This window comes from Gasterosteus aculeatus, chromosome X (assembly GCF_964276395.1).
Source record: "Gasterosteus aculeatus chromosome X, fGasAcu3.hap1.1, whole genome shotgun sequence".
Taxonomy (NCBI): domain Eukaryota; kingdom Metazoa; phylum Chordata; class Actinopteri; order Perciformes; family Gasterosteidae; genus Gasterosteus; species Gasterosteus aculeatus.
This window is the reverse complement of record NC_135698.1, coordinates 8,767,491-8,790,081: the sequence shown is the minus strand read 5'-3', so window position 1 is coordinate 8,790,081 and position 22,591 is coordinate 8,767,491. Positions and strand designations below refer to the sequence as shown.

Sequence of the window (22,591 nt, the reverse complement as noted above, 5' to 3'; positions counted from 1 at the left end):
TGGGTGAAGCGTCAGCTAAATCTCTGCAATGATGTTCTGGGTCTTAACATAATGGCATCTCCTTCATGGGAGGCATCAGTCTGCTTTAACAATCCGACCAACTTCAAGCCCTTCCATGAAAAATGTGTATACATTTTTCTCAAGGCACATTTGATAATGACCAGTGGTCTAGGTATTTTGTTTTTACAAGCATTACCTGGGCTGCTTTCCAGTTGGGGTTCACTGTCGAAAAGGTCCGAAGCCTACTTATTTTAGCTCCCGCAGTTCTGTTTTCTTCCACCGGGAGGAGCTGTTTCCCGTCATATAGTGGATCACTTACCTTATTACAAGTGATATATTTAGGTATGTTAAAGTCTAAAATAACATAATCTAATTAGCCTGCTCATAAGACTGAAGGCTTGTTTTTACACCGTTTAAAGATATGATATTTGCCATTGTATCTTTTTGTATTCTTTCTAGCCAAATAAATTCTTTAGCTAGAAAGAATGCTACATAAACAAAATGCAGAGACAAAACATGAATAAAGTAGACTCAAATACATTTTAAAAAAACATTAAATTAGTAAACATCAACCATTGCCTACAAGAAGATCGTTTGCAACAATGTTCTTTTTCCATTTCCTCGTCTCTTCTTTTCAGTTTCCTACTTAACATTTCTTTAGCATCTACTTAACAGTTGTTTCCACCAAATCCTTAATTAGGCTGTTGCGTTGAGATTAGAGGATTCATATTTCAGACAGCCCCTAAACGCAACACAACATCTGAAGCGGACGCGCTTCGGGGCGATCCTGTGAGGCAGGACACGCCCTTCTCCTCCTCCTCCTCCTCCACCTCCTGCACTTGTCAAAGGGCACCGATCGCAAACGGCGTTGTCGAGCCCACGGACGCGCACGCGCCAATGACACCGGGACATCCCGTCTGCTCGCAGTATTTTAACTCACTCACTTTTTTGTCTAATTAGATGCCACAATGTTGCCTTTCAAACGAACTTTCGACAGCGAGAAACAGCAGCTGCAGAAGCTCAACAGCAGACTCGTCCAGTATCTCTCCAGAACGAAGCAGCTGGAGCAGGAAAATGCGTTTCTCATCACTGAAATGAATCGACTCAGACGGAGGAAGACGGCGGAATGGGAGCCGAAGCAAAAGAGCGAGACCAGGGAGCTGAGGAGAATGGTGGAGCTGCTGTCGTTTGAGAAGTCCCAGGCCGAGATGGAGAGGGAGAAGCTATGGCGCGAGTTGCAGATGGTCCGGTCTCTGTGCAGCGAGCAGACCGGGGTGTGCAGGGACATCGGCGGCGAGGTGAAGGCCTACGAGAAAGAGCTCCAGCACGCGCACAAAGCCAACGGGGAACTGCAGCAGCGTTTGTTTCAACTGGAGAACGAGTACAAGCGCCTGGAGGATGTGCACAGGCAAGAAAAGGATCATCTGCGGCGGCAGGTGGATTCCCGGGTGGTGCCCATCATTACGCAAACTTATCGCGGGCCTCCGGCGGCGTCCGTGGAGGAGGTGCAAGAGTACGCGCGCACTCTCTCCGACGGATGGATCGAGACCTTTGACATGTACCAGCTGAAGGTGGAAGAAATGGAGGAGTCGATAAAAGCGGACCAGGCGAGGCTGGGTGACCTGCAGAGGGAGAAGATGCAGTATGCAGCAGAGGTGGACAAATTGCGCACAGAGGCGGAAAAGCGAAGTCAGATCCAATTCCACCTCGAAGAACAACTGATGCACATGCAGGAGAAATTCCGCATGGACTTCGGTGAATATCAGGTGAGGAAAAGTAAATTACTGGCTGATAAGAGTAAAACAGCTGGGATTTGTCTTTGCAGAGGAACTGACGTGAAGCCAGCGATTATAATATGTATGTGTATTTAAAGGCAGCCCAACATACACACAATAAATCTGATACAATTTTTCAAAATACACATGCAGAATCTTCCCTCTTTGCACTGAGCCATGAAGAAGGGGAGGACACGCCCTCTTGTCCCAGCCACGCCCACTTCTCTCATAGGCAGTGATGCAGTTGCAGCTGGCAGAGCTGATAGACAATAGTCACAATCAAGAAAATTATAACTGTAATTATGCAAAGGCAGTAGATGTTGGCTCCGAAATTAAGGCAAACAACCCCACCTCAATACATGAGGACATGACCGACACAAGATGCTCGACGAAGTTTTGCGTGCAACATTTGACCTCCGCATAAAAGGATTGAGTAGCTTGATCAGCTAAACGACGTTCTACCTTCCCGGAACTCTAGCAGTTAGATTACAGCAGCCACTTAAACCAATTAGCAGTCAGACCGACAAATCCGCATTAGCCTCCTAAAGATGGAGCCCCTTAGTAGGTCAGTCAGCGGATGGGACGTCTTTAATATCGGAACTAAAAACCCATTCCGCTAAGTATACCACATTTTATTGAAAAAGGCTCATGCACAGAGTACAGAAGCAGTAACTGGATTAAGTTGTTAAGTGGTCCAAAGGATGAGTGCAGTCTGTTAGAGGGATCAGACTTGGTTTTGACTAGAAGTGGTCAGCCAGTTTCCTGCATTAAACACAAGTACGATTTGGGGACATACAACAGAGAAATCAATGATTTACAACGTTAATGTTGGTTTATAATCAAGGAAGTTATTACAGTATTTTCAATTAAATTGCAGAGAAAATAAATCATATATACCCAAATGGATTCTTTTTCTTCTCTCCAGGTGATTATTGAGCAGCTGGAGCACGAGAGGAACACGATGGCGGACGCTATTGCAGAAAAGATGCGAGAACATCAACACCTTCTCCGGGTCAAGATGGATCTCGGCATGGAGGTGGCTGCCTACAGGTGATGAGCGCATTTATTTCGCCAGCTGTCTAATCAAAACAAATTGTCTTCATATTATCACTTTCAATAAAAAATAAAAAAAAGAACTTTCACAGTGGACGGTCTGACTTGTCATAGTACAAAAAGAACCAGTGTTACTAATAATATCAACAATTGCTGCATCCATTCAAGTGTCCGAGTATGTACGTGGCGTAAGTATAATGTAGCAAACATAAGAACTCACAGGGCGGATAGCAGTGGGAGTGGGTGGATCAAACCAACTGGAAGTCTTTTTCCATACTTATGTTACCTTGTTTAGACATTTACATTTTACTTTCCAAGCCTAATTCAGGGTATTCTTTTAAATTTTTTTATTACCAACATTGAGAATGTACTCCAAGAGGTCTGACAAGGCATTAGTATGTTAGAAATTGTAATGAAAACAAAGTACAGCAAGTACATTGTTGAATGTGGGGCTTTAAGTTAACAGTTTTTTTTTGTGAATGAAGAAAGTTTGCTAAAATAGGTACATCCTCTTATTTCAGTGATATTTTAATGCTGATGAGATGGGATTACTGGAAAAAACGCCCCCCTCTTCCGCACAGCGTGAAGCCACTCAATTAGTTATTTCATTAAACACAGAATAAATCTACTGCCTCCTTCCTGTTTGTTTGGCAAATCATATGATAAACTACACGTACCAGCTCACATACATCTCGTGAAAAATACCTGTACCACACAAAGTTTTAAAATTTGCTCTGATTTATTTTAAGTATTGTCGTAATTTTGTCTGCCATATCATATCCTGTAAAAGCCCTGCATGCTGTGTGTCTTATAGCCGGATCATAAAGGGCCACATACTAACACACTATTTTTACTGAAAGCTAAACCAAAAAATAAACATAATATATTTCCATGTCTAAAAATAACATTTTTTTTAAGCTATCTTTGAAACATCAGAACTTCTTATCTCACACCGCATAATTTTGTTCTTGTATCCCTATTAAGCCGAACAAATATTTTGGCATTTCCGACGTGGCAGCGGCGGCGGCATGTGTCTTTGCGTGTGTCACGAGTCATCTTTTACTTTAAGATGCGTAGGGAAGTGTGCGCAGCCCTGCGCTGTGACTTATTTTTAGGTCAGTCTTTGGGAAGGCGGTCTCCGGGGAGGTTGTTCCGTTCTGAGGCATGCTCGTTAGCCTTTGTATGTTTGTTGAAGTATGTCCAAGGAGAGGTGAGCCGCTGAAGCTAATTCTTTAACAGCCTACACGACAGAGGGTTGTTATGTTATGTTGTCGATGATTAGCACCTTACATGGCTAGCTGCTAGCGGCTGGGCTCATACCGTCTCGTAAGAAGCCTTTCTCGCTCAGTTTGAAGGGGTTGAGATGGCAAAGCCAAAATGACCTACTCAGCTATTTGTCTGTGTTCTTGAAATAGGAAAAAATAACGTGTCTTGTTTGTTCAGGGCTCTCCTGGAAGGTGAGAGATTGGATCTGCAAAATGCTCATGGGAGGGGGACTCAACACCAAAGAGAAAGAATAATAGGTACTGTATTTACAATCATTTCATCTCCTGCCAAGAAAGCAAATTTCCCAAAACGTCAAACTGTCCATTTAAATATCTACCTAATCATTCATTATCTGTCCCAGATATAAGGATGCCTGTTAGGCCCTACACGCCAAGAGCTTCCACCTTAACCACCAGACAACATACGGATATCAGGTGCACGCCGCTGACTTCGCACCTGAGAAGATCCCCTTTGCCTCCCTCTGGGACCATAAGTCCCTCCAGGATCATTCCTATTTCATTTGCAGCCAGAGCTCATGAGAGTCCTGCATCCAGAAGGGACATGATCTCATTCACCAAAGCTCGGGCTGCTGCTGCCCCTTCCACCGCCAAAGATAAACAAACAGGCCAGAGTGAAGACCAAAGCAGAAAACATGTACAGAAAACCGCAGCAGAGGAGAAAACTGTGGAAATCAAGCAGGTCCCTCTGGTAGAGAACAAAGTCGGTCCCATCAAGTCACCCACTCCTGAGACCAGATCATTGGAAGTGGTGTCACCACAAATGATGAGCCTGAGCGTGAAAACTGAGACAGGAAGCCAAAGGCGAGTGACAGATGATCAGGAGAAAGATAGTGTTTGTGTTGCGTTCAAAAACGAAGGAAACGCGGAGCCTATGATGGACGCGATTGAGAAAAAGACATTTGATTCTGTGTATGTAGAGGAGATTATCGAAAAGGCGTTGAAACCAGCAGGTTTGGAGCTTTGCTCCCCAGGGCAATCACAGCTAAGTTATCACGTGGAGAAGACTGACCAAGAGGATGGAACTACTAAGATGCAGATTGTGTTGGAATCCAAAGTGGAGGAAGAGCTGGATTTTTCTGAGGACTCAGCACTGGAAGAGCTACTGAGCCATGGGGTTAAAAACGTGTCACTGGAAGACCTCAAGTACACAGCAACAGGAAGCATGATCAAGAACCTGCTAAGTGGCCTGCAGGGAAGCGAGAACTTGGAGAATAAGTCTATCAATGTGGAGATCATTGAGGAACCGGTGGAGTCCTACATGGATGAGGAGTTTCAGCTTGAGCAGAAATCCAGATCATATTTTTACGAGCCCTCCTCAACATATTTCCAAATCGAGGAGCTAGAAAACGTCCCTCATGGTTCTCAAGTTCAGAGGAGTGACGGTGATCCCATGGAAGCCTCCGTGACAGAAGCATACAATCGCAAGGGGGGATCTGTACAAGTCCAAGAGGTCACCAGAGAGAGTGAATCTTCATCTTTGTCCTATGACCAGGAGCCTAACGAGTATTTTGTCTCCACACCAGACGATAATCTTTCTGAAACCGAAGAGGGGTGCGGCATCACCTCATATGGCCATTATGGCATCGTTGATGACCTGTCAGATGAGCGATACTATCAAGATGAAGGCCTTTCCTCGAAAGGGGTGATTGTAGAGGAAAGTGACAAACACAAGTCAGGTGAGCAGTCGTTCGTAAAGGAGAGTTTCCCAGAGTGCATCATTGAAGAAGAGGTCTGCGTCTCCCCCGTAGTGCAGGAGTCGATGCTTGAGTTCCTGAGAGAGGGCACTTTGGAGCCCAAAGAGCAGCTGAAGGGAGCTCTGCAGAAGCTGCAAAGCTCCGTGTCGGGTCCGCTGAGGGAGGAGTTGGCCTTCCTCGCGAATATGAGTAGTGACGGTTCTCAGACTGTGGATGTCAAAAAAGTGCAAGAGTCGAGTAACAACGGCACCATGACCATAGTCGCCGAGCTGAATGTCTCCCAAAGTCTGGAAGACTCAGGGCTGCTGGAGGCAGGAGATGATTTCTCTGAAGACCAGATCATGGCAGCGCTTAGATCTTCTAACCAAGGGCTTGAGAAAGCCTTCCAGGGTGGGGCAGGAGGAGGAGGGTACAGCTTCAGAATCTCCACAGAGGAGGACGTTGTGCCAGGTGAAGAGTTTGAAGGGTCAGCGTCTGAAATCACTGAGAGGTACAAAGAACTGGGGCCATCGGAGAAGTCCTTCACCTTTCAGATGGACGTGCACGGCAGCCACGCTGAGCCCTCAGAGGAGGAGCTGCGATCCCACACCTTTGAAACCCCAATTAAGATCTCTCAAGAGAAAAGGGTTGCAACAGTTTACCTTGATCGCCCAACAGATGATTAAGAAAAATGTGGTCGGAAATATTTCCAAGGCCGGGTGCTTGCCAATGTTGCTCGCTGCTGCGCACATTACAGAAGTTGTTCGGACTCAGCAGCCCACACACACGCGCACACACACACGCACACACACAAGCGCGCACACACACACACGGCTATAATACTGTTTGCCGACACTAATAATGCTGTAAGCGGTACAACTTTATGCAGTGTGTATCTAATTAATTCTGGTGAACCTTTTCAGCTGAAATTACTTGCAGTGCGTCACCTAGAACGTGGTAAACGACGCAAAGTGAATTCAGTTAAAACGTCCCGATTACCTTTTTGTAGTATTAATTGTGGCAATACACATAAGGTTAGCTAGCTCAATTTAGGATTGCGTTGGAATGTGTCTAACCTTTTTACAGCTTGATGTTCATTTTACAAGAAGTTTGTTTATTCTCTCAAGATTTCTCTCTATTTTTGTACTAACCTGTGCAGCTTCAGTGGCCCATTTTACAGTTTACGACACCGTGTCACGCACATCATCACATCACGTGTAGCAAGCCTGCAGAACACGGCTGGAGTTAAGAGGTGCTGTGAACTGATTGGGGCTGATTGGGGCTTTCATTTTTCGTTTTACTTAACAAAAGCATTTACTTTTAGCGTGTCGTGAGGGCAGAAGTTTGTAGCGGAGGACTGAATAGTGGGGGTGGGAGGGAAAAGAAGGTAATTTTGTCTTAAGAAAGTTTGGTTTTAGTCTAGTGCAGTGGCACTTAAAAGTACAATGTATTCAGAGTCAGACATGTTTGAATAAATATCTTTAAAGCAACGTGATCTCCAAAACCTGTTCGTAAAAATGTATACGAAATATTTGACATAGAAATTCGTAACAATACATACTAACTGGCGGTGGTTAACCACGCCCCTTGAGTGAACGTCTCTCCGCCATGTTGGATTTTTTGAGGGGGTTAGGGTTAGTATTGTATTCTTACAATTTAACATTGATTTCTCGTTAAAAATGCAATCATAACACGTTTATTTTACATCGTTAGACTTTACGAAGTGTGTTTACGGGGTGCAGGTCCCCATTCACTTTGAATACGGTGACGTCATCAGTTGCCAGTCCGTATTTATTTAGTATGTATCACTACGAATTTGTATCTTCAAGATTTTCGTATACATTTTTACGAACAGGTTTTGGAGATCAGGCTGCTTTAAAGGGTACATGTCAATACCATCAGACAGCTAAATGGCTTATTTTAAACCCGTGAGTGGCGAACTGGGGATTGAAAATAAGGAATTATACCATTAAGCCAATAAAGGGTTTTCAATTAAAAAATACAGTAGATGAAAGAGTGACCAGCAGTAGTATAATCTAAATGAAGTTCAAGTATTCAGTGTTGTTTAAGAAAATCTAAATCGCACCTGGTTTGGATGTACAGCGTGTCTCGTCTGGAGGCCCCTCTGCTTGTTGACATTTGCTGGATTCTATATTGTTGAGTGGAAATATTCACCTTTGCTGGAGCAAACTAGTGATCGTGACCGTATTTCTGGATCATCAGCTTAGTGACATTGACTGTCCATTAGGGTTTGTTGTTTTGTGCACTAGCTGCAGGGGAAGAAAAGGTCGACTATCATCACAGTGGTTACATCTGTTGAGCCTTTAGCGCTTCAATTGTGGCAATAACAAATCTTACTTTATACGTTACGTTATATGTAGGCTATGTACACAGTGTAATCTAGATCTAAATCTAGATGACAAGCTACTCCACAGCATAAACACGTGCAGCATCCACAATATATGTATAAGGAATGTTTAATGACTCAAAGGTTCAATAAATATCGGTCACCATGGATGGAGAACACCATTTAATGTATTAACACAATGGTTTCTATTGAACACGTGGCTTTAATGATTTTGTGAAAATAAATGCAGCTTTTCTTGTGGAATTGGCAAATATCTACAACAATCAAAACACAGTGTTGGTGTCTTTTCTGAGTATGATTATTTCTTTAAAGCTGACTTTTTTTTACCCAAATTACAAAATGACACAAAGATCAGGTAAACGTACCAGTGTACATAACAAGTAGAAATAAAGATGATTTTTAACTGTGCATTATCTGACAAAAAGACAAACGATTAAAAAAATGAATGATAGGAATTACTGGTCAGAACTCGCACGATTATTGTACTGGCAAAATAAAACAAGAACATTTCAAGAGTCAGACGTTGAGTTGTCATCATTGCCACTGCAGGATTGAACTGTAAGTGTGTGACGCTTTGTTTCCCTTCTACTTTGCCTTCGTTGTCTCTCAACCACCTCCGGGATCCTACAAAACATACATGACATGGTTGCAATACTGTCTGTTCAGATCATTACTGTAAATACATTCAGTCGAGTACAGTCTAAATAGTTCAGCAGATTTACCGAGCCAGAATGTCCACCGCTTTTTGTGTGGCTTTTGTCTTCTTGTGCTGAGGACCATACAACAAACTCTGGATCTCCAGGCACTAAAATAGAAATAGAAAGAATCATGAGAGCAGAGTGAGTGGTCAGTGCAAGACGAGAGGTGCAACTCATACTCAAAGGGCATGAACACTTCCTAGCAACCTGTAAAGGCACTAAACATCCCAAAATAACCTCCGTTGCAGTCCAAGTATTAGAGAACACCTGTGCTGACCACTCGGGAGTGTCAGGTCAACAGGGGAGATCTGCTAGATTTATCATGACTTCAACTCCAACAACCCAGAGATCTAAGGCAGTGTAACAAATTCAAGATGCAATCTGAGCCACTTTCTACCGTAAATGTGGTTTGGTTCTGTCAAATAGCAATACGCTTATTACTTTGCTCTATGACATCAGAAAATCCAGACCATTTTTAACCACAAACACATGATTCTGGTAACACAATGTGTGCACACATAGTTGCGCAATAGACACCAATGAAGCCTGTCATTTCTGCAAACATTCTAAAAAGCAAGAAGTGGAGAGAAATGTGTTCAAAGTAGGGAAAGATGGAGCAAAAGTTTCCCTCAGAAAGTAAAACCCTCGGTGATCTGGAACATATCCATCTGGCCGCTTTGATGTTTTCACTGTTGCTAAGGTTGAGGTAATGGAAGACCTTCTTTTCAGCAGCACTACAGCGGTAGGGGGAAATGTCCACTGTGTGCGTGTGTGCATGTGTGCGCGCCATTGTTCTCTATGTTTGTTCTAGAATTTCTGAAGTTGTGAATCATCTGTATAAGCCAGGTTTCCTTTGGAAAAACAAGTTATTCAGTGCAGATGGTACCAGAATGACAGGAAAAGTGTCCCGACGTGTTTTCTGTCAGAGTACAGAAAGGTTACAAGTCGGACGTGGTGCAGAGAGATCGAGTGCTGGTGCACCCTGTCAGTGGCACTCTCCCTGCCCGCAACTGTCACAACAAAACATCATAGCAACCGGGCTCCTTCACTTACAGGCATGACGTCACTTGTATGAAGAAAGACCCATTTACTGGTTTATTCCAGTATGTGTGATGGGCTGCAGAACTGAGCTCTTACTACAAACATGTGCTGTGTGTGTTACATAAGGAATACAGAAAGAAACTAGCAGGAGAGGAACCTGGTCGAATGAACTAAAAAGCTACTTTTCAACCTAAAAAACAAGAATGTCACTTTCAAAAGACGTAATGTCATTACGGTCAGCGTCCCTTTTAATCGAGTTCGTTAGCAAACTGCAAATCTGCTTCCATCCCGACTGAGGAAACACAGTGATATTTTACACGGGGAAAGGCGGCTTTGCACACTTCACCCCTTCCAGGATTAGCAGGCGACTCTGATACCACTGAGCTTTAGTGAGGCTGGTGGAAATAGCTCACCTCATTCTGACAGGGACTCTTTGTGTGTTTATTTTGAACTGGCCTTGCACTGGTGTAGATGGACACACCCGCTGACTCCTGCCCTTTTATTAAACCCCCCCCTAAATGCAGCACTACAGGAGGGTGAGTGTCATGTCACTTATGATATGAAGTTACGGGTCGCAGCCAAGACAAACATTCGTTGTGCCGTTTGTGTTCTGTGTCTTGATATACTTTACTCATGGTCCTGTGGGCCGGCTTCAGTCTGCCCTCACTCATCTCCACACTTCCTATAAGCAGAAGGGTGTCTGCTAGCTCGGCACTCAAGTCCCCAAAAGTGGTTCTCTTTTTGGCGAGGGAAGCTTTCTGGATCTCCACACATCTCTGAAATGGTACATTGAAAATAGATGAATCACCTCTCTCCCTCCGTGGTGGAGAGCTACAGTACATCCCGATGAGCAGGTGAAATAAATCCCCAGTGACAGTCACAAACTCTGAGGGTGTTTCCATGGAGCAGCACGGAATGAAAAGTGTGAAAACATTAGCCAAAATATGATCTATATATCTTTCCTTGGAGGAAATAACTGAAGTGGCATTCTCTGGAAGTGTCTGTTTGTGTGTGTGCGTGTGTGTGTGTAACCTCTTGCTGGCCACTGCGGAGGAGGAAACGACAGAAATCGTCCTGGGCCGCGAGAAAGGCCGGATTTTCTGGACCTGCAGAGTTTGCATACGCACTTAGACTCTCTTCAAAGTAGCAACCTGCAGAGTCTTCACCAACATGGGGAAAAACAAACAAGATATCCAGGTTAACGTGGAATCTGGTAACAATTATAATATTTAGTATGATATGAATGCAAATATGATTTTGAGATTTAGTTCATTTTCAGATGTGATTTTGTACACAGCTACCATGAAGCATGCATTTGCCTTGAGACAGTTGAGAAGGGTGAATCATACTGACAATACTGAACCTCAAAATGTCCCCAATGAGACTATTATAAGTCTGCTTTCCATAACTCCATCCTATAAAACGTCACTTATAGGAAGACCAATCCTAATGAACCACTTGATATAGCCTTTCGCCCAGGCGCAGTCCGGGTCCGAGAATAACCTCACCATTGTGATGGGGCTCTGCAGCAGAAGAAAGGATGAGGGCCAGGCTGTGGGAGATCTGAGCCCCCTCCAGCTCCTCTGGGCAGTGACTCATAGCAATGGCATGGGCCTAGCAGAAACACCCACGTGGAATAAGGCAGATCACATATCACCAAACTTTACCCAACAACAAAACCTGGCACCATCTCAATAAAACTCCACGTGTGTACCAAAGGGTGTGTGTGTGTGTGTGTCCTCGCCTTGGTGAGATGCTCTATGGCCTGGTCCAAATGGCCTTCGTCCTGTTCAATGGCAGCCATGTCCCTATAGACACAACACGTCTTCTCTGGCTTACCGCAGTCCTTCAGCCATTGCAGAGACTTTTCACACCTGCTTAAGGCCTCCTCTGGTCTGCTCAGTCTCCTGTAGACCCTGTTGAGAAGAAAGGACAAACAGAGGTAGAGTCTATCAAGAGACAGACAGACGAGAACAACGACCGTGTCCAGGCCAGCACACTGTAAGAGGCAGTAACCGCAATGATTACAAAGTGTACCCTTCAAGTGGATTGTCTGCATCACTCTGTAAAGAGTACTTGAACAATTCTCTATAACTATTTTTAGAGTTTATCATTAAAAAAAAATGATACCTAATAACACTCGTTATTTATAATATCACTTGAATACAGTATATACCCATAATAAGCCTTTTACTTCAATACCACAAGCATGTTTCTCAAGCCAAAGCCAGAGCCTCTTGGCGAATGGCTGCAGTTGATGGTGCAATGCTGACTATATTAGGGAAAGCTTGCACAATGCCCTTTTTAAATGTTTTAAGTTGCGTGCTTTTCCCGGCTCTCTGTACCCCCTGGGGCTGAAGGTTACACAAGTTTTTTTTTTTTTTTTAATCTTCCTCTTTATACTTGAATGTAGTTACAAGGCCACAGTGCTCGTCTTTCTCCGTCCCTCCCTTGGACACACACATCAGGTTTACCTTAAAATGAACCGTGTTACTAGATGGTGGGTCAGTACATTTGGTCAACACACTCCCTCATATGTTTCCCCTCAGTTTGGTTGTTGTCTGTTCTCCCACTTCTTGCTCTGCCGGAGGGACCATGCCTTTAAACGTCCTCCTCCCACTTTTGTGTTACTTATTGTTTGAATAAGTCCCTGTTTCCAGCGGTCCACAGCACAGTAACACAGCGTGGGTATTGTTGTTTTTAAACGCCTCCATTTTTGGGCTTGTAAAACTAGATTTATCGGACACCTTTACACTCGTTGTTGGTACAAAGTACACGTCATCTTTTGCAGATGCACAATAGTGTCATTGTTCTTTTAAAAATACACTTTGCTTGAGCCTCTACAGAGCAACAGGGTGGGTGGATCCCATAAGGCTTCTATGCAGCTACAAACCATCTAATGGACTCTAAATTTAATTTAAGGGGGGGGAGGAGGGGGCTTTCTGAGAGGACACACCACTAACGACTATACAATCTCCAGCTACATTGTCGTCTCAGGAAACCCATTATCACAGACTCCCACATCCACACTGAGCCAAGTGTGTGTTGTGTGAACAAAGGTTGACGTATGAACGGAACCCACGCTGAAGTCGACCCCCTAACAGCATGTATTTGGTTTACGGTTTTACCCGATGTGCCTTCCAGTATCATTAGTACAGCACGCGTTGCCAGGGACAGCCTGTGTGGGAACCTAAAGCCTGAGTTAGAAAGAATGATGTCATGCTTATATAGCAGGACAACGTGCATGTGAATGGCTCCACGGTTGCACGCCAGCAGCACAGGTTACAAAAACACCATTAGTTAGAATTTTCCCCATGAATCCAAGATTGCTCCGACATAAGTTCCTTTCAGGGCAGCGGAGCTACATTCCAGCATGGCTTGAGTCCGGCCATTCTGCCCACATGGAAAACACAGAGACAATACCCCTCTATCCTCCCATGCACCCTTCATCCTTACACAGTTATATGCCACATCCCTCTGGACTACGTCCACAGGGGAGGGAATTAGCAGAATTAAGGATTTGTAGATGTTTTGCCAGGCAAGCTGCACAGCCCTCTTTTGTGAACGCTTCCAGCACATAGTTGACGTAGGTTTTGCTCCGGGGCTCTCGCTCGGAAAATGATATGCTAGGCCAAGCCAAAGTGAAAACAGAGGAAGAGAAACGCTGCAGCCTTCTCCGGCAAATCTGTGTGGTGCTTTAAAGTGACTGTGATTGTGATTAATGGTTCTATTTGCTGAGTGCCTGAGGGACATGTCGGAGAGCAACTGTGGACGAAAACTACTGAAGTTTTACCTTGCTGAAAGAAAGACAGGCAGATGCTGGGTCCTAACCACAAGAACACCTGTGGAACAGTCACTACGCTGTTTATACCATGGCAGTAGATTAACTCAATAGCATACACACTATATACTGCACACACACAGGGGAACATCTAATTAAAACCACAGCACAAAACGTATGACACTATTTGCACAAAGTCAGTGAACAACGTACAATTTAATCAATATTAACACAATAATTAAGGCGGGGGAAGATATGGAAGATTTTTCTGTTATTTCTATTTATCAACCTAAAAATGTTTAGTTCAAAAAATGATGTTGAAGATATTTATGACAGCTGCTATGAAATAAATGATTTTTGCAGCCAAGGGTCAGGCGAGAATGTGAGAACGTAATAACGAAAATGCCATCCGGCTGATCATCAGTGCCCACCTTGAACGCTAACAGAGAGCTGAGCACTGATGCAGGCTCTGGGTGGGAACGCAACCCTCCATCACAACAGTGTTGACCGACGGAGCTTTAGAAGCACGCCAAATTCAGTCATCACATAACAAAAGAGATTTAGCCAGCTTACACACCAGCCACAGTCTGCACTTTTTTCCCCATCACACACGTCACGTCAACAGACTGACTCTGGAACAGACCAAGGTGGCATCACTTACACATTCCTTTCAGTGTAGCTAACCTCAGCCACTGACGAGGACTGTTCACTGTATATGCTGCAGGATTATTTCTTCAGTTTACATGGCAACAGGAATTTCAAAACATTGGCTCAGACATAAACTCGCCTGTTTGATGGGATGATGTGCACTGGTGTTACATTACCTTTTACAGAGTATACTTCATATACCGGTTATGCTGCTCGTATCACCCACAGTTATCTAAACTATGAAAAGTAGTTGCTATTTTTAACAGTTCCGGTATCGGTGAGATGTCTGTGCGGAGCGTCTCCACCACGAGCCGCTTAGTCTTTAATCTTTTCCTGAGCATGTAATACTGCAATTGGGGCCTCTGTTGTCAATACCGCCACCAGGTTACAAATGCATATCGTAAAATGGACACAAATCAATAATGAAAGGAAAACCTTCCGTCTCTTCCATCTGTGGCTCTGCTTGAGAGCACATGCAGAAATAAATCAAACCCAGCAGGGCTGTAAGCATCATTACAACACACCCGACAACAGGGGAAATTCTCATTTGTTATTGCGTTGTTGTTTTTTTGTTGAGAAGATTAAATAATAGTATTTTTACCAGCATGACTAATTAAGATGAAAACACATGAAAGATGCTATTCATGCAATTTACATGAATATATCACCACCTTGTGGCCAAACCAATATCAGGCACTGCATTTGAAATAGGACAGGTTTGAGTCCGGCTCAGGTACAATCCTGCAAATGCTGCATTAAATCCTCTCTGTGCTGCTGCTGGGACATTTCTAGATAGTATTGGTTTTCCCCAACTGAACCTGGATAGACAAGTAGAGATTTCCAGCTCAGTCTTCATCTTCTCTTCCTGGTTGATGCCACCGAGTTGATGAAGCTCCCCAAGAACTCGTTCTGCCTCCAGAAAAGAGCACTCCGCCTCTTCAAGAGTAGAAAAAGAGTCAAGGATTTTTTTTTAAAACTTGGATTTGAATTAGTCATTCTATTCGCAGACATTATTGTAAAAAAATGTATCACGGCGAAGGATATTTGTCTGTCTGCAGTGAAGCGCCACCGTGTGTGAGGTGCACGCTCAGGAGACACACAAGAACCTGGAGCTCGTCGTCCCTGCAGGAGGAGGTGGGGGAGCAGAGAGGCAGCAGCAGCTCCCTGGCCAGAGCCGAGTGCTCCTTGGCCTGCAGGCCCCAACCTCAGGGAACACAGAACCGTCATTGAGTGTATATCAAACAGCATCCCCAAAAACAACATTTTCATATGGATGGTAAAGTTTTTGACATTTTTGGAAAATTGTTGTCACACATCTATTGTAAGAAGAAGAACAGGTTAATGCACTGACAGGATTACCTCTTTGAAATTACCTTTCAACTGGAAATATGCTGTAGCCAGTCTGGCGTGGGCCTGTGCCAGTTTCAGGCGGTCATCGGCAGAGAGCAGCCGACACAGAGCCACACAACGCACCAGGTCCTGAATGCAGGCGTCCCACTGAGCAGAGACAGCAGATAACGCACAATGCAGCCAAACTCAAATCAATAGTACTTCTGTTTTTCAGTTTAGAGGTCAGGTTAGCATTCAGAAACTAGTGTAACACATTCACCTGCCTGGCTGTTTATATCAGCAAAAACAGGTGGATTTGAGGAGAAACAAGGAGTACATTTATTGATTACGACCAACAGAAAATGTATTAGCTATGGATTTGATTATGGAGTGAATGTTTATGATGTAGAAATAGTGGACAATGATTTATAGCTTTTCTATGTATTATATCATTATAAAAGCAATATATTTGTGTTTGGTCAAACAAAAACAAGCTACTGTTTTCTACTATTCACTGATATTTATAAGAAAAATCAATAGCGGGTGCACTTAAATTGACACATGATCACGTTTCTTGTGTTCCACGTACATTCAATACCTCGAATATGACGAAATCTAAGATGCTAATGTACATCAACCCTTTTCGTCAGCTCCAACAACAACAACAACAATAGTTACGCGCATATGAATGTGTCCCTGCGCCGACCTCTTGGTTGTCCTCGTGGGCCTGAGCGCGGCTGTCTAAGTATTTGAGCTTTTCTTCAGGTGCCATCATGATGAATTCCTCTTGAGCATCTCGTGTCTGAGGGGGCCTCAGCGGACCCGGGGAACACGGAGACGCAGTGGCGCCCCTGCTGAGGCTCTCCACGCTTTCACCAGATCTACAGGTTGGTAAGTGAGTGCAGTTATCAACGCAGACGTATTTGAGCAAAGCATCTCATCATTCATCTCTAAACTTCCCGAGAAACATTTTAACAGATGATTACAGATCTGGAAAGTCACGTCAGTTGTGATGCTCTTTTTCTTCTCAATTTTCTTTTAGCCTTCACTGTCTAACGCGGAGAACAAAACGTCACTCACTGCGCAGCGCGCTCAGAGGAGCCGGCTCGTGTTCTGGTGTTGGCATGAACATCAGACATCCTCACCTGCAGACACTCGATGCGATTTGTGTTCTCTACGTGTGTGTGTGTGTGTGTGTGTGTGTTTCCGTGGTTACGCGGCAATACGTAAATTACGCAGAGTCGTACGCGCTGCGTAATTTACGTGTCGCCGCGCCTAAAAATGCAACTTTACCGTAAGTTACGGTGCCAATAATGTGACTCGACGTATGTTTTACGCACGGGCGCTGGACTCCTCGACGCTGTTGTGGACTGTGTTGTCGTTTCGGGAGAGTTTCCCGTTCCTCAAGGAACGAAGCGCGCTGCATTCAAGAGCCGCATTGTTCTCAGAAATTACAAATGGCATCGCGATGTGATTAATAATGACCGTTTCTAATCGAATCGAGACAAAAACATATGTATTTACTTCTTGAGCGAACCCGTTTGATTGGCAGCTGTTTACCTCCTGTTAACATTGTACCAGCTGATAGTTTGACAACACCTGACAACGGTTCTGACCTGTAATTCAACTTTGACTCTATCTAATAAAAAACCTGCAGGCGGGTCCTTCAGCTGACTACGGAGCAGTAAAGCACAACAGATGGCACGATAAGGGCCCCATGGCACGGCATTGGTATTTAAGGCCCTGTCTTAAAAGGGCCCCTGTGCCAAAATCTAGCTTCAAGAGCATCATTTTTTTTTGGCATCTATGGCAACAAGAAGATAATCCTTTGTTAATGTGAGTTAATTGAGTTGCCACACAGTAAGCCTACACCTGGGGCCGGAGAGTACTCTGTAATACACAGAGGTGGTTAATGATGGGTCACAATGGCTTACCATCCTAATACTGCCCCAGGGGTCCCACCCCGCTAGACGTTCAAGCCTCACTGAAACGCTGTGGCATCTAAAGTCATTAAAACGAGGAGGAAATCTCAATAGCGCAGCCTTTTTCCTTGGATTGCGCCAATTCACGTGAGAACTCTGCGTGTTCTGGATATTAGAGTTGTAGTATTTTGAGATGTCCACAAGGTGTCAGTAGAGTAACACAAGAGTCCCAGTAGAGTAGTACCGGATACACTGTAGTTTTTAATGTTGTGCTCAAAGGAGTTTATCATTTGGAGGGATTATAATATTGTTTTGCTCTTTTTAAGAAGTGGTGGCAGGGAGGGCGGCCTCTCCGTAGGGCATGCACGCTGCAAAGTGTTTCAACTGTGTGTTTCAATGTGAAAACCCCAGGGCCGTTGTCCTGGGTACTGATCAGACCACCATCAGTTTGTTTTCTCAGACCTTCCTTTAGGTCACCTGCTCACACCAGGAGTCTACAAAATAATACATTGTAATTTTTCTAGTGGCATTGTTTATAATGCAATATCAAAAGCATTTGCCTTTCTAATTGGTTATGATTTTGTGAAACTACAAAAAGATATTTTTTGGCAGACAGTCTTTTATCCAAATCCGCATGAACCCCCCCGGATGAAATCATCTACATTTTAACATACTTCCTCTACTTACTTAATTATAGTTCCTTTCACTTTATAATTAGCATTTAGTTTAGTTTAGAGTGTAGATCTAAAATATAGCAGGAGAATACTTGTTTCACATCATTCTGTACTTCCTGTAGACCTAAATGTATAGGCCAATTTATTTAAAAGAGGAAATGTACATTTCCCTGTGAAAATATCCTTTCTTGCATCAGCACACAGAATCTTTGCCAAATAAACAAGAAGTAATGTCTCTGTGGCTGCTTTGAGAAATTGGTCTCCGGAGAGAGGCCTTTCTAGGTTAATTTATTCTGTGTCGGGTAGATTCAGTGTGTTTACTGTCACCGCTTTTAAACTCGGGGCAGGGCACATTTTGTGTGCAAGACTGCCTAAGATAACTTCTTATGGCTCCTTGGGATGGCTGCCGTCGGGTTGATTCTGGCAGCCCATGAGGCATCCAGTTTATTTGTTTGTTTGTCCCGTGAGTTTCTGGCCGGCCGCTCAGGACTCCGTTTTGGCCCCCGTCCCTGTTGGGCTTCTATTTCTGAAACCCAAGTGGCTCTTAATGAAGCTGGTCGGGCTGGCATGGGCCCTCAGCAAACGCAGGCCTCATCAGACCCTTCTTCTTCTGCCTTGGCAGCCAAACTCCATTTGCTCCCTCTGGCTTCCTAATTTAGTAACGGTGGGTAAAAATATGTGCTAACGAACAAGGTCTGGTATGTCAGGCTGGCGTCCAGAGAAGAGGGGAGAGGGAGGGGGGTTGAGGAGAGGAGTGAGTGAGTGAGTGTGTGTGTGTGTGTGCTGTTTTCACAGTAGGCACCCAGTGACAGGGGCCTCGCCGACATCTGTGTGTGTTTGCGTGTGTGTGGATATTCAAGGGAGCGTGTGGGTGTGGATGATGGGAGGTGGAGGGTGAGCACTTAACATTTCTCACCCTCGCCAAACACTTCTAACCGTTCTTCTGTTTTATTCCGACAACGCTGTGAGGCTGCACGGTGACCCCGTGGTACGCAGTGCAAAGGGGGGACGGGGGGGTTCTTATCTAACTGTGTTTCGCACACCGTGTGCAGTTTTCAGTCTGGCTCGAGAAGGCTGGCGTCTGTGAAGTGAAATGCTTTTAAAGGGGAAATTTAGACACCCTCGCCTTTCATGTAATGTGGTGTTTTTTGTCATTTGAAGTCCCAACTGTTACCGTCTCTTAATGAAACACTCAAGTGGGAAAGCAGCAGCAGGTCACGCTAGTTGCTTTAGCATGCACTGTTTTAAATATCCTCTCTTTAGGGTAGAAATAGGCTCACCTATTACTTTTGAAACATTTAACTAATAATATATTATTTTATATATACGTTGTAAAAGGGGGATGAATCAATAATTTATAGTACAGTAAAATGCCATTTGTTAGAAGTGTTTTTACATCTTTAGACACATACATTTTTTTCTGTTAAATTTGCTTTGTTCCTTTTGTTTCATTGTAATTCAATTAATGACTCCTTGCTGTAGAATAGCTCCAGAGAATCCAGACCGTAAGGAATTACTTTGCCCCAATATGAGCCATGACACCTGGGTGAACAATTTGAGTTTTACTCATGTGATTTAGAGTTTAAGTATTGCTCACTGCAAATCCTTTCTGTTCTGTTCAGCCTCGGTGAGGACTCAGTGGATCTGTAAGGTAACCCTTTCAAACGTGAGCCACAGAGCTTCCTGATTCTGTATGGGTTTAACTACAAACCCTGCAGCCAGCGGAAGAAAAACATGCCTTTACTGTATGTTTACCCCGTTCACCTCAGACTTTCAGAGTTCTTAGTTTTCCATGGACAAACATTAACGGTGAATGACTTTATTGAAATATTTCCGGTGACAGACAGAGGAGAGGTGGTTCCATTAAGCTTCGTTTTTTTTTTTGTCAAATATTGTTCTTATTTAAATGACAGGCTTTTTTTTTCTAATGACACCAAAGTAAACTTCGAGTAAGTCGACGAGTAAACCTCGTCGACTTCCCCTGTGAGACCAAAGCTTTAGATGTAAACAGCGAAATCTCTTCGAACCAGTGGAAGCTGTACACTTACGGGACAGACCACAGCTGCTCGATTTATTACAAAAAAAATACAAGATACAACTAATTGGACCGAGAGTTTGGCACGAGCTGTACCATGAACCTTTTGCCACACAACAGCGTGATCACAGAGGGGCTCGGAACAACAAACCACACTACAGTGTTATCCACATGCAGCACGACGCCCACTACTGGTGGTTACATTCTTCTTACTGAGCTGAAAAAGAAACAGCTGCTTTGATCATCTTCTAAATGTTTGTTTCATAATGTTTTTAGTTTAATTTATGTCTCCGTGTGAACATCCATTGAATGAGTTTTTTAAAGACATCGTCTGTTATGTGATTGTTCCCACGTAGTGATGGGCCAACAAGGCAACTGAGACCACTTATCATAAAGTCTTGATGAACAATTTTACCCAACTGAGTATTTTACCTCGAAGCGAAAGCGAGAAAGCAATTTACTGATCCGCCTCTCAGATGAACACATAAACTGTTTGGAGACGTTTTTGCCTGTCAGATATGTCACAGTTATTTGTTAGTACCGCAAAGTAGCACCTACATTTTTATACAGCTGTCCCCACTTCCTGTGCTAGCTAACCCGCAAACACCCACCCAGCAAAGAACTTCAGCCCCTGTCACAACAAATGATCTTTAGAGTCTACCATACACAGTGTTCAACATATTTTTGATATAGTCATGCAAAAAATAATAATTGCTCTTTATCCCAGGTATTATAGCAATTCTGCAGTTAATAAATTCTGCCGTTTTCTAATATTCCCGTTTCATCCTTGAGTTTAACAGTTTTATTTATTTTTTTATTTGGTGAAAACACATCAGTCTATCGCTGTGAAAGGATACGAGTGGTTTACCACTTTAACAAAGTTGTCCTAGGCTGACTCGCAGCCACTGTGCCGACGTCTTCACATCTGCTGCACTTCAGATAAAGCGTGTTATTTGCACGCAGAATAAGAAATGTGTGTTCTGTAGCGTAATCAAAGTATTTGTGCGAGTAATGCCGCTGTAGAGAAGAAGAAACAAAGCCAGCCACTTAAGCCGGGCACCCCTTCCTTTGAACTGACTGAAGCTGTCCGCAGCAAACACATGATAGTCACAGTACGATGAGATAAGCTCTCTTTCTGTGCCAGTGCCGTGTTCAACAATAGTTTGGAATTCAAATGTGAATTGTTCTCTGCTATGGCGGAGACTTAGAATGGCTTAAACTTGTTTTTATCCTTACCCAAAAACCTTGGCCTAATTTGAAGCATATGCAGAAAGCAAATCTACTATTGTTTCAACACTAAATCTCCTTCTCTTCTTTCTATTCAATGTCAAAATCAAAGATTACGCAGCGCTTTGGAGGTGATATATTGCCATTCTTTGTTTAGACAATGGCACACTAAACCAATAACTGTGTTTTGTTTGCTGATGGCGTGTACGTCTTTTCATAATTGCAGTTTTAGCAGCGCTGTGACAGAGAGATATGTGTATGGGGGAGTTTTTATCTGCTTCCAATGGCCCTGCAATCGAGCTTTAGCTGCTAAAACATGGATCAGCAACTGTTTGCCAGCCGTTTTCAAAGTGCTGCAGAGGGGTTTGGTCTGTAACTCTGGTCCCTCAAACACAAAGATTACCCATCCCAACGATGGGGGGGGGGTGGTGCAGCTCCTTGTCTTTGGTACACTGTAAGTCCAGCCTTTTAACTCCCTTATATCATCTTGTAGGCAACCAGGGGAAAAGTCTGCACGTTGCCCATTCCCTCACTCAGAGTGCTGCAATTCAGTTCAGTTACTTGTGCTACAGACGGGTCCACAACCTTTCACCTGCTTCTAACGCATACTCTGAGATGCACGTTTGATGTCCAGTGAGTCAACCAGTAATATTTTAAAGGACTTTGAATATGGCACTTTGGGCAGTCTCATCAGCGCCTTGTGCTTAAAGCTGAATTCACTCACTCACGCTTATGGCTCAAATCTCCATCCCTATGAACATACAGCCAAAACCAATGGAAGCCATGGGAATATGAATATCAAAAGAGGGATTTTTGTCTCTTACCTTTGACTGTGAATGGGAATTAGAGGCAAAATGTCTGCCTATGGTTCTTTGACCTTTGTGGCTCCTCTGCTGTCTTGGTTCAGGTAAGTGCAGGTTGTGTGATGCAGTGGTATTAATAATGGAAGAAAGGCAACCCCCTCCCTCTGGCTGCTATGTGGGTCAGAGGAGGCTCTCGGTGGATGGGAGAGATTGATGAAGAGCACCAGGGAGAGCGTCGGAGCGCCTACCTCACAGCGGTGCAACCCGAGCCGCTCCCC

At 43.9% G+C, this 22,591-nt stretch overlaps 2 protein-coding genes across 3 annotated transcripts; one reads left to right on the top strand and one right to left on the bottom strand.

The window, feature by feature from the left end:
* The first annotated feature begins 771 nt into the window (after positions 1 to 771).
* synm (synemin, intermediate filament protein) lies at positions 772 to 8,674 on the top strand. Its single transcript, XM_040163206.2, has 4 exons — positions 772 to 1,766; positions 2,701 to 2,825; positions 4,272 to 4,351; positions 4,456 to 8,674. The coding sequence occupies exons 1-4, from the start codon at positions 969 to 971 to the stop codon at positions 6,471 to 6,473; spliced, it is 3,021 nt and encodes a 1,006-aa protein (XP_040019140.2). The 5' UTR covers positions 772 to 968; the 3' UTR covers positions 6,474 to 8,674.
* On the bottom strand, positions 8,304 to 17,057 carry LOC120809414 (tetratricopeptide repeat protein 23). Of its 2 annotated transcripts, none has more exons than XM_040163207.2 (11): positions 16,733 to 17,057; positions 16,359 to 16,533; positions 15,697 to 15,820; positions 15,368 to 15,527; positions 15,142 to 15,267; positions 11,639 to 11,810; positions 11,403 to 11,508; positions 10,927 to 11,054; positions 10,521 to 10,670; positions 8,878 to 8,960; positions 8,304 to 8,779 (listed from the first exon to the last, which is right to left on the bottom strand). In XM_040163207.2, the coding sequence occupies exons 1-11, from the start codon at positions 16,789 to 16,791 to the stop codon at positions 8,665 to 8,667; spliced, it is 1,398 nt and encodes a 465-aa protein (XP_040019141.2). In that variant the 5' UTR covers positions 16,792 to 17,057; the 3' UTR covers positions 8,304 to 8,664. The 2 variants fall into 2 exon arrangements, with proteins under 2 accessions (XP_040019141.2, XP_040019142.2); XM_040163208.2 differs by having other exon boundaries at positions 10,526 to 10,670.
* Between the last annotated feature and the right edge of the window lie 5,534 nt (positions 17,058 to 22,591).

What these genes read in the sequence shown, in the direction of transcription:
- synm (XM_040163206.2), top strand. Translation starts at nt 969, where the DNA reads ATGTTGCCTTTCAAACGAACTTTCGACAGCGAGAAACAGCAGCTGCAG. An exon ending in TGGACTTCGGTGAATATCAG is followed by an intron (nt 1,767 to 2,700) that starts GTGAGGAAAAGT and finishes TCTTCTCTCCAG; the next exon opens with GTGATTATTGAGCAGCTGGA. An exon ending in CCAAAGAGAAAGAATAATAG is followed by an intron (nt 4,352 to 4,455) that starts GTACTGTATTTA and finishes TATCTGTCCCAG; the next exon opens with ATATAAGGATGCCTGTTAGG.
- LOC120809414 (XM_040163207.2), bottom strand. Translation starts at nt 16,791, where the DNA reads ATGTCTGATGTTCATGCCAACACCAGAACACGAGCCGGCTCCTCTGAG. An exon ending in TCCTCTGAGCGCGCTGCGCA is followed by an intron (nt 16,534 to 16,732) that starts GTGAGTGACGTT and finishes ACCAACCTGTAG; the next exon opens with ATCTGGTGAAAGCGTGGAGA. An exon ending in CCATAGAGCATCTCACCAAG is followed by an intron (nt 11,509 to 11,638) that starts GCGAGGACACAC and finishes TGTTTCTGCTAG; the next exon opens with GCCCATGCCATTGCTATGAG.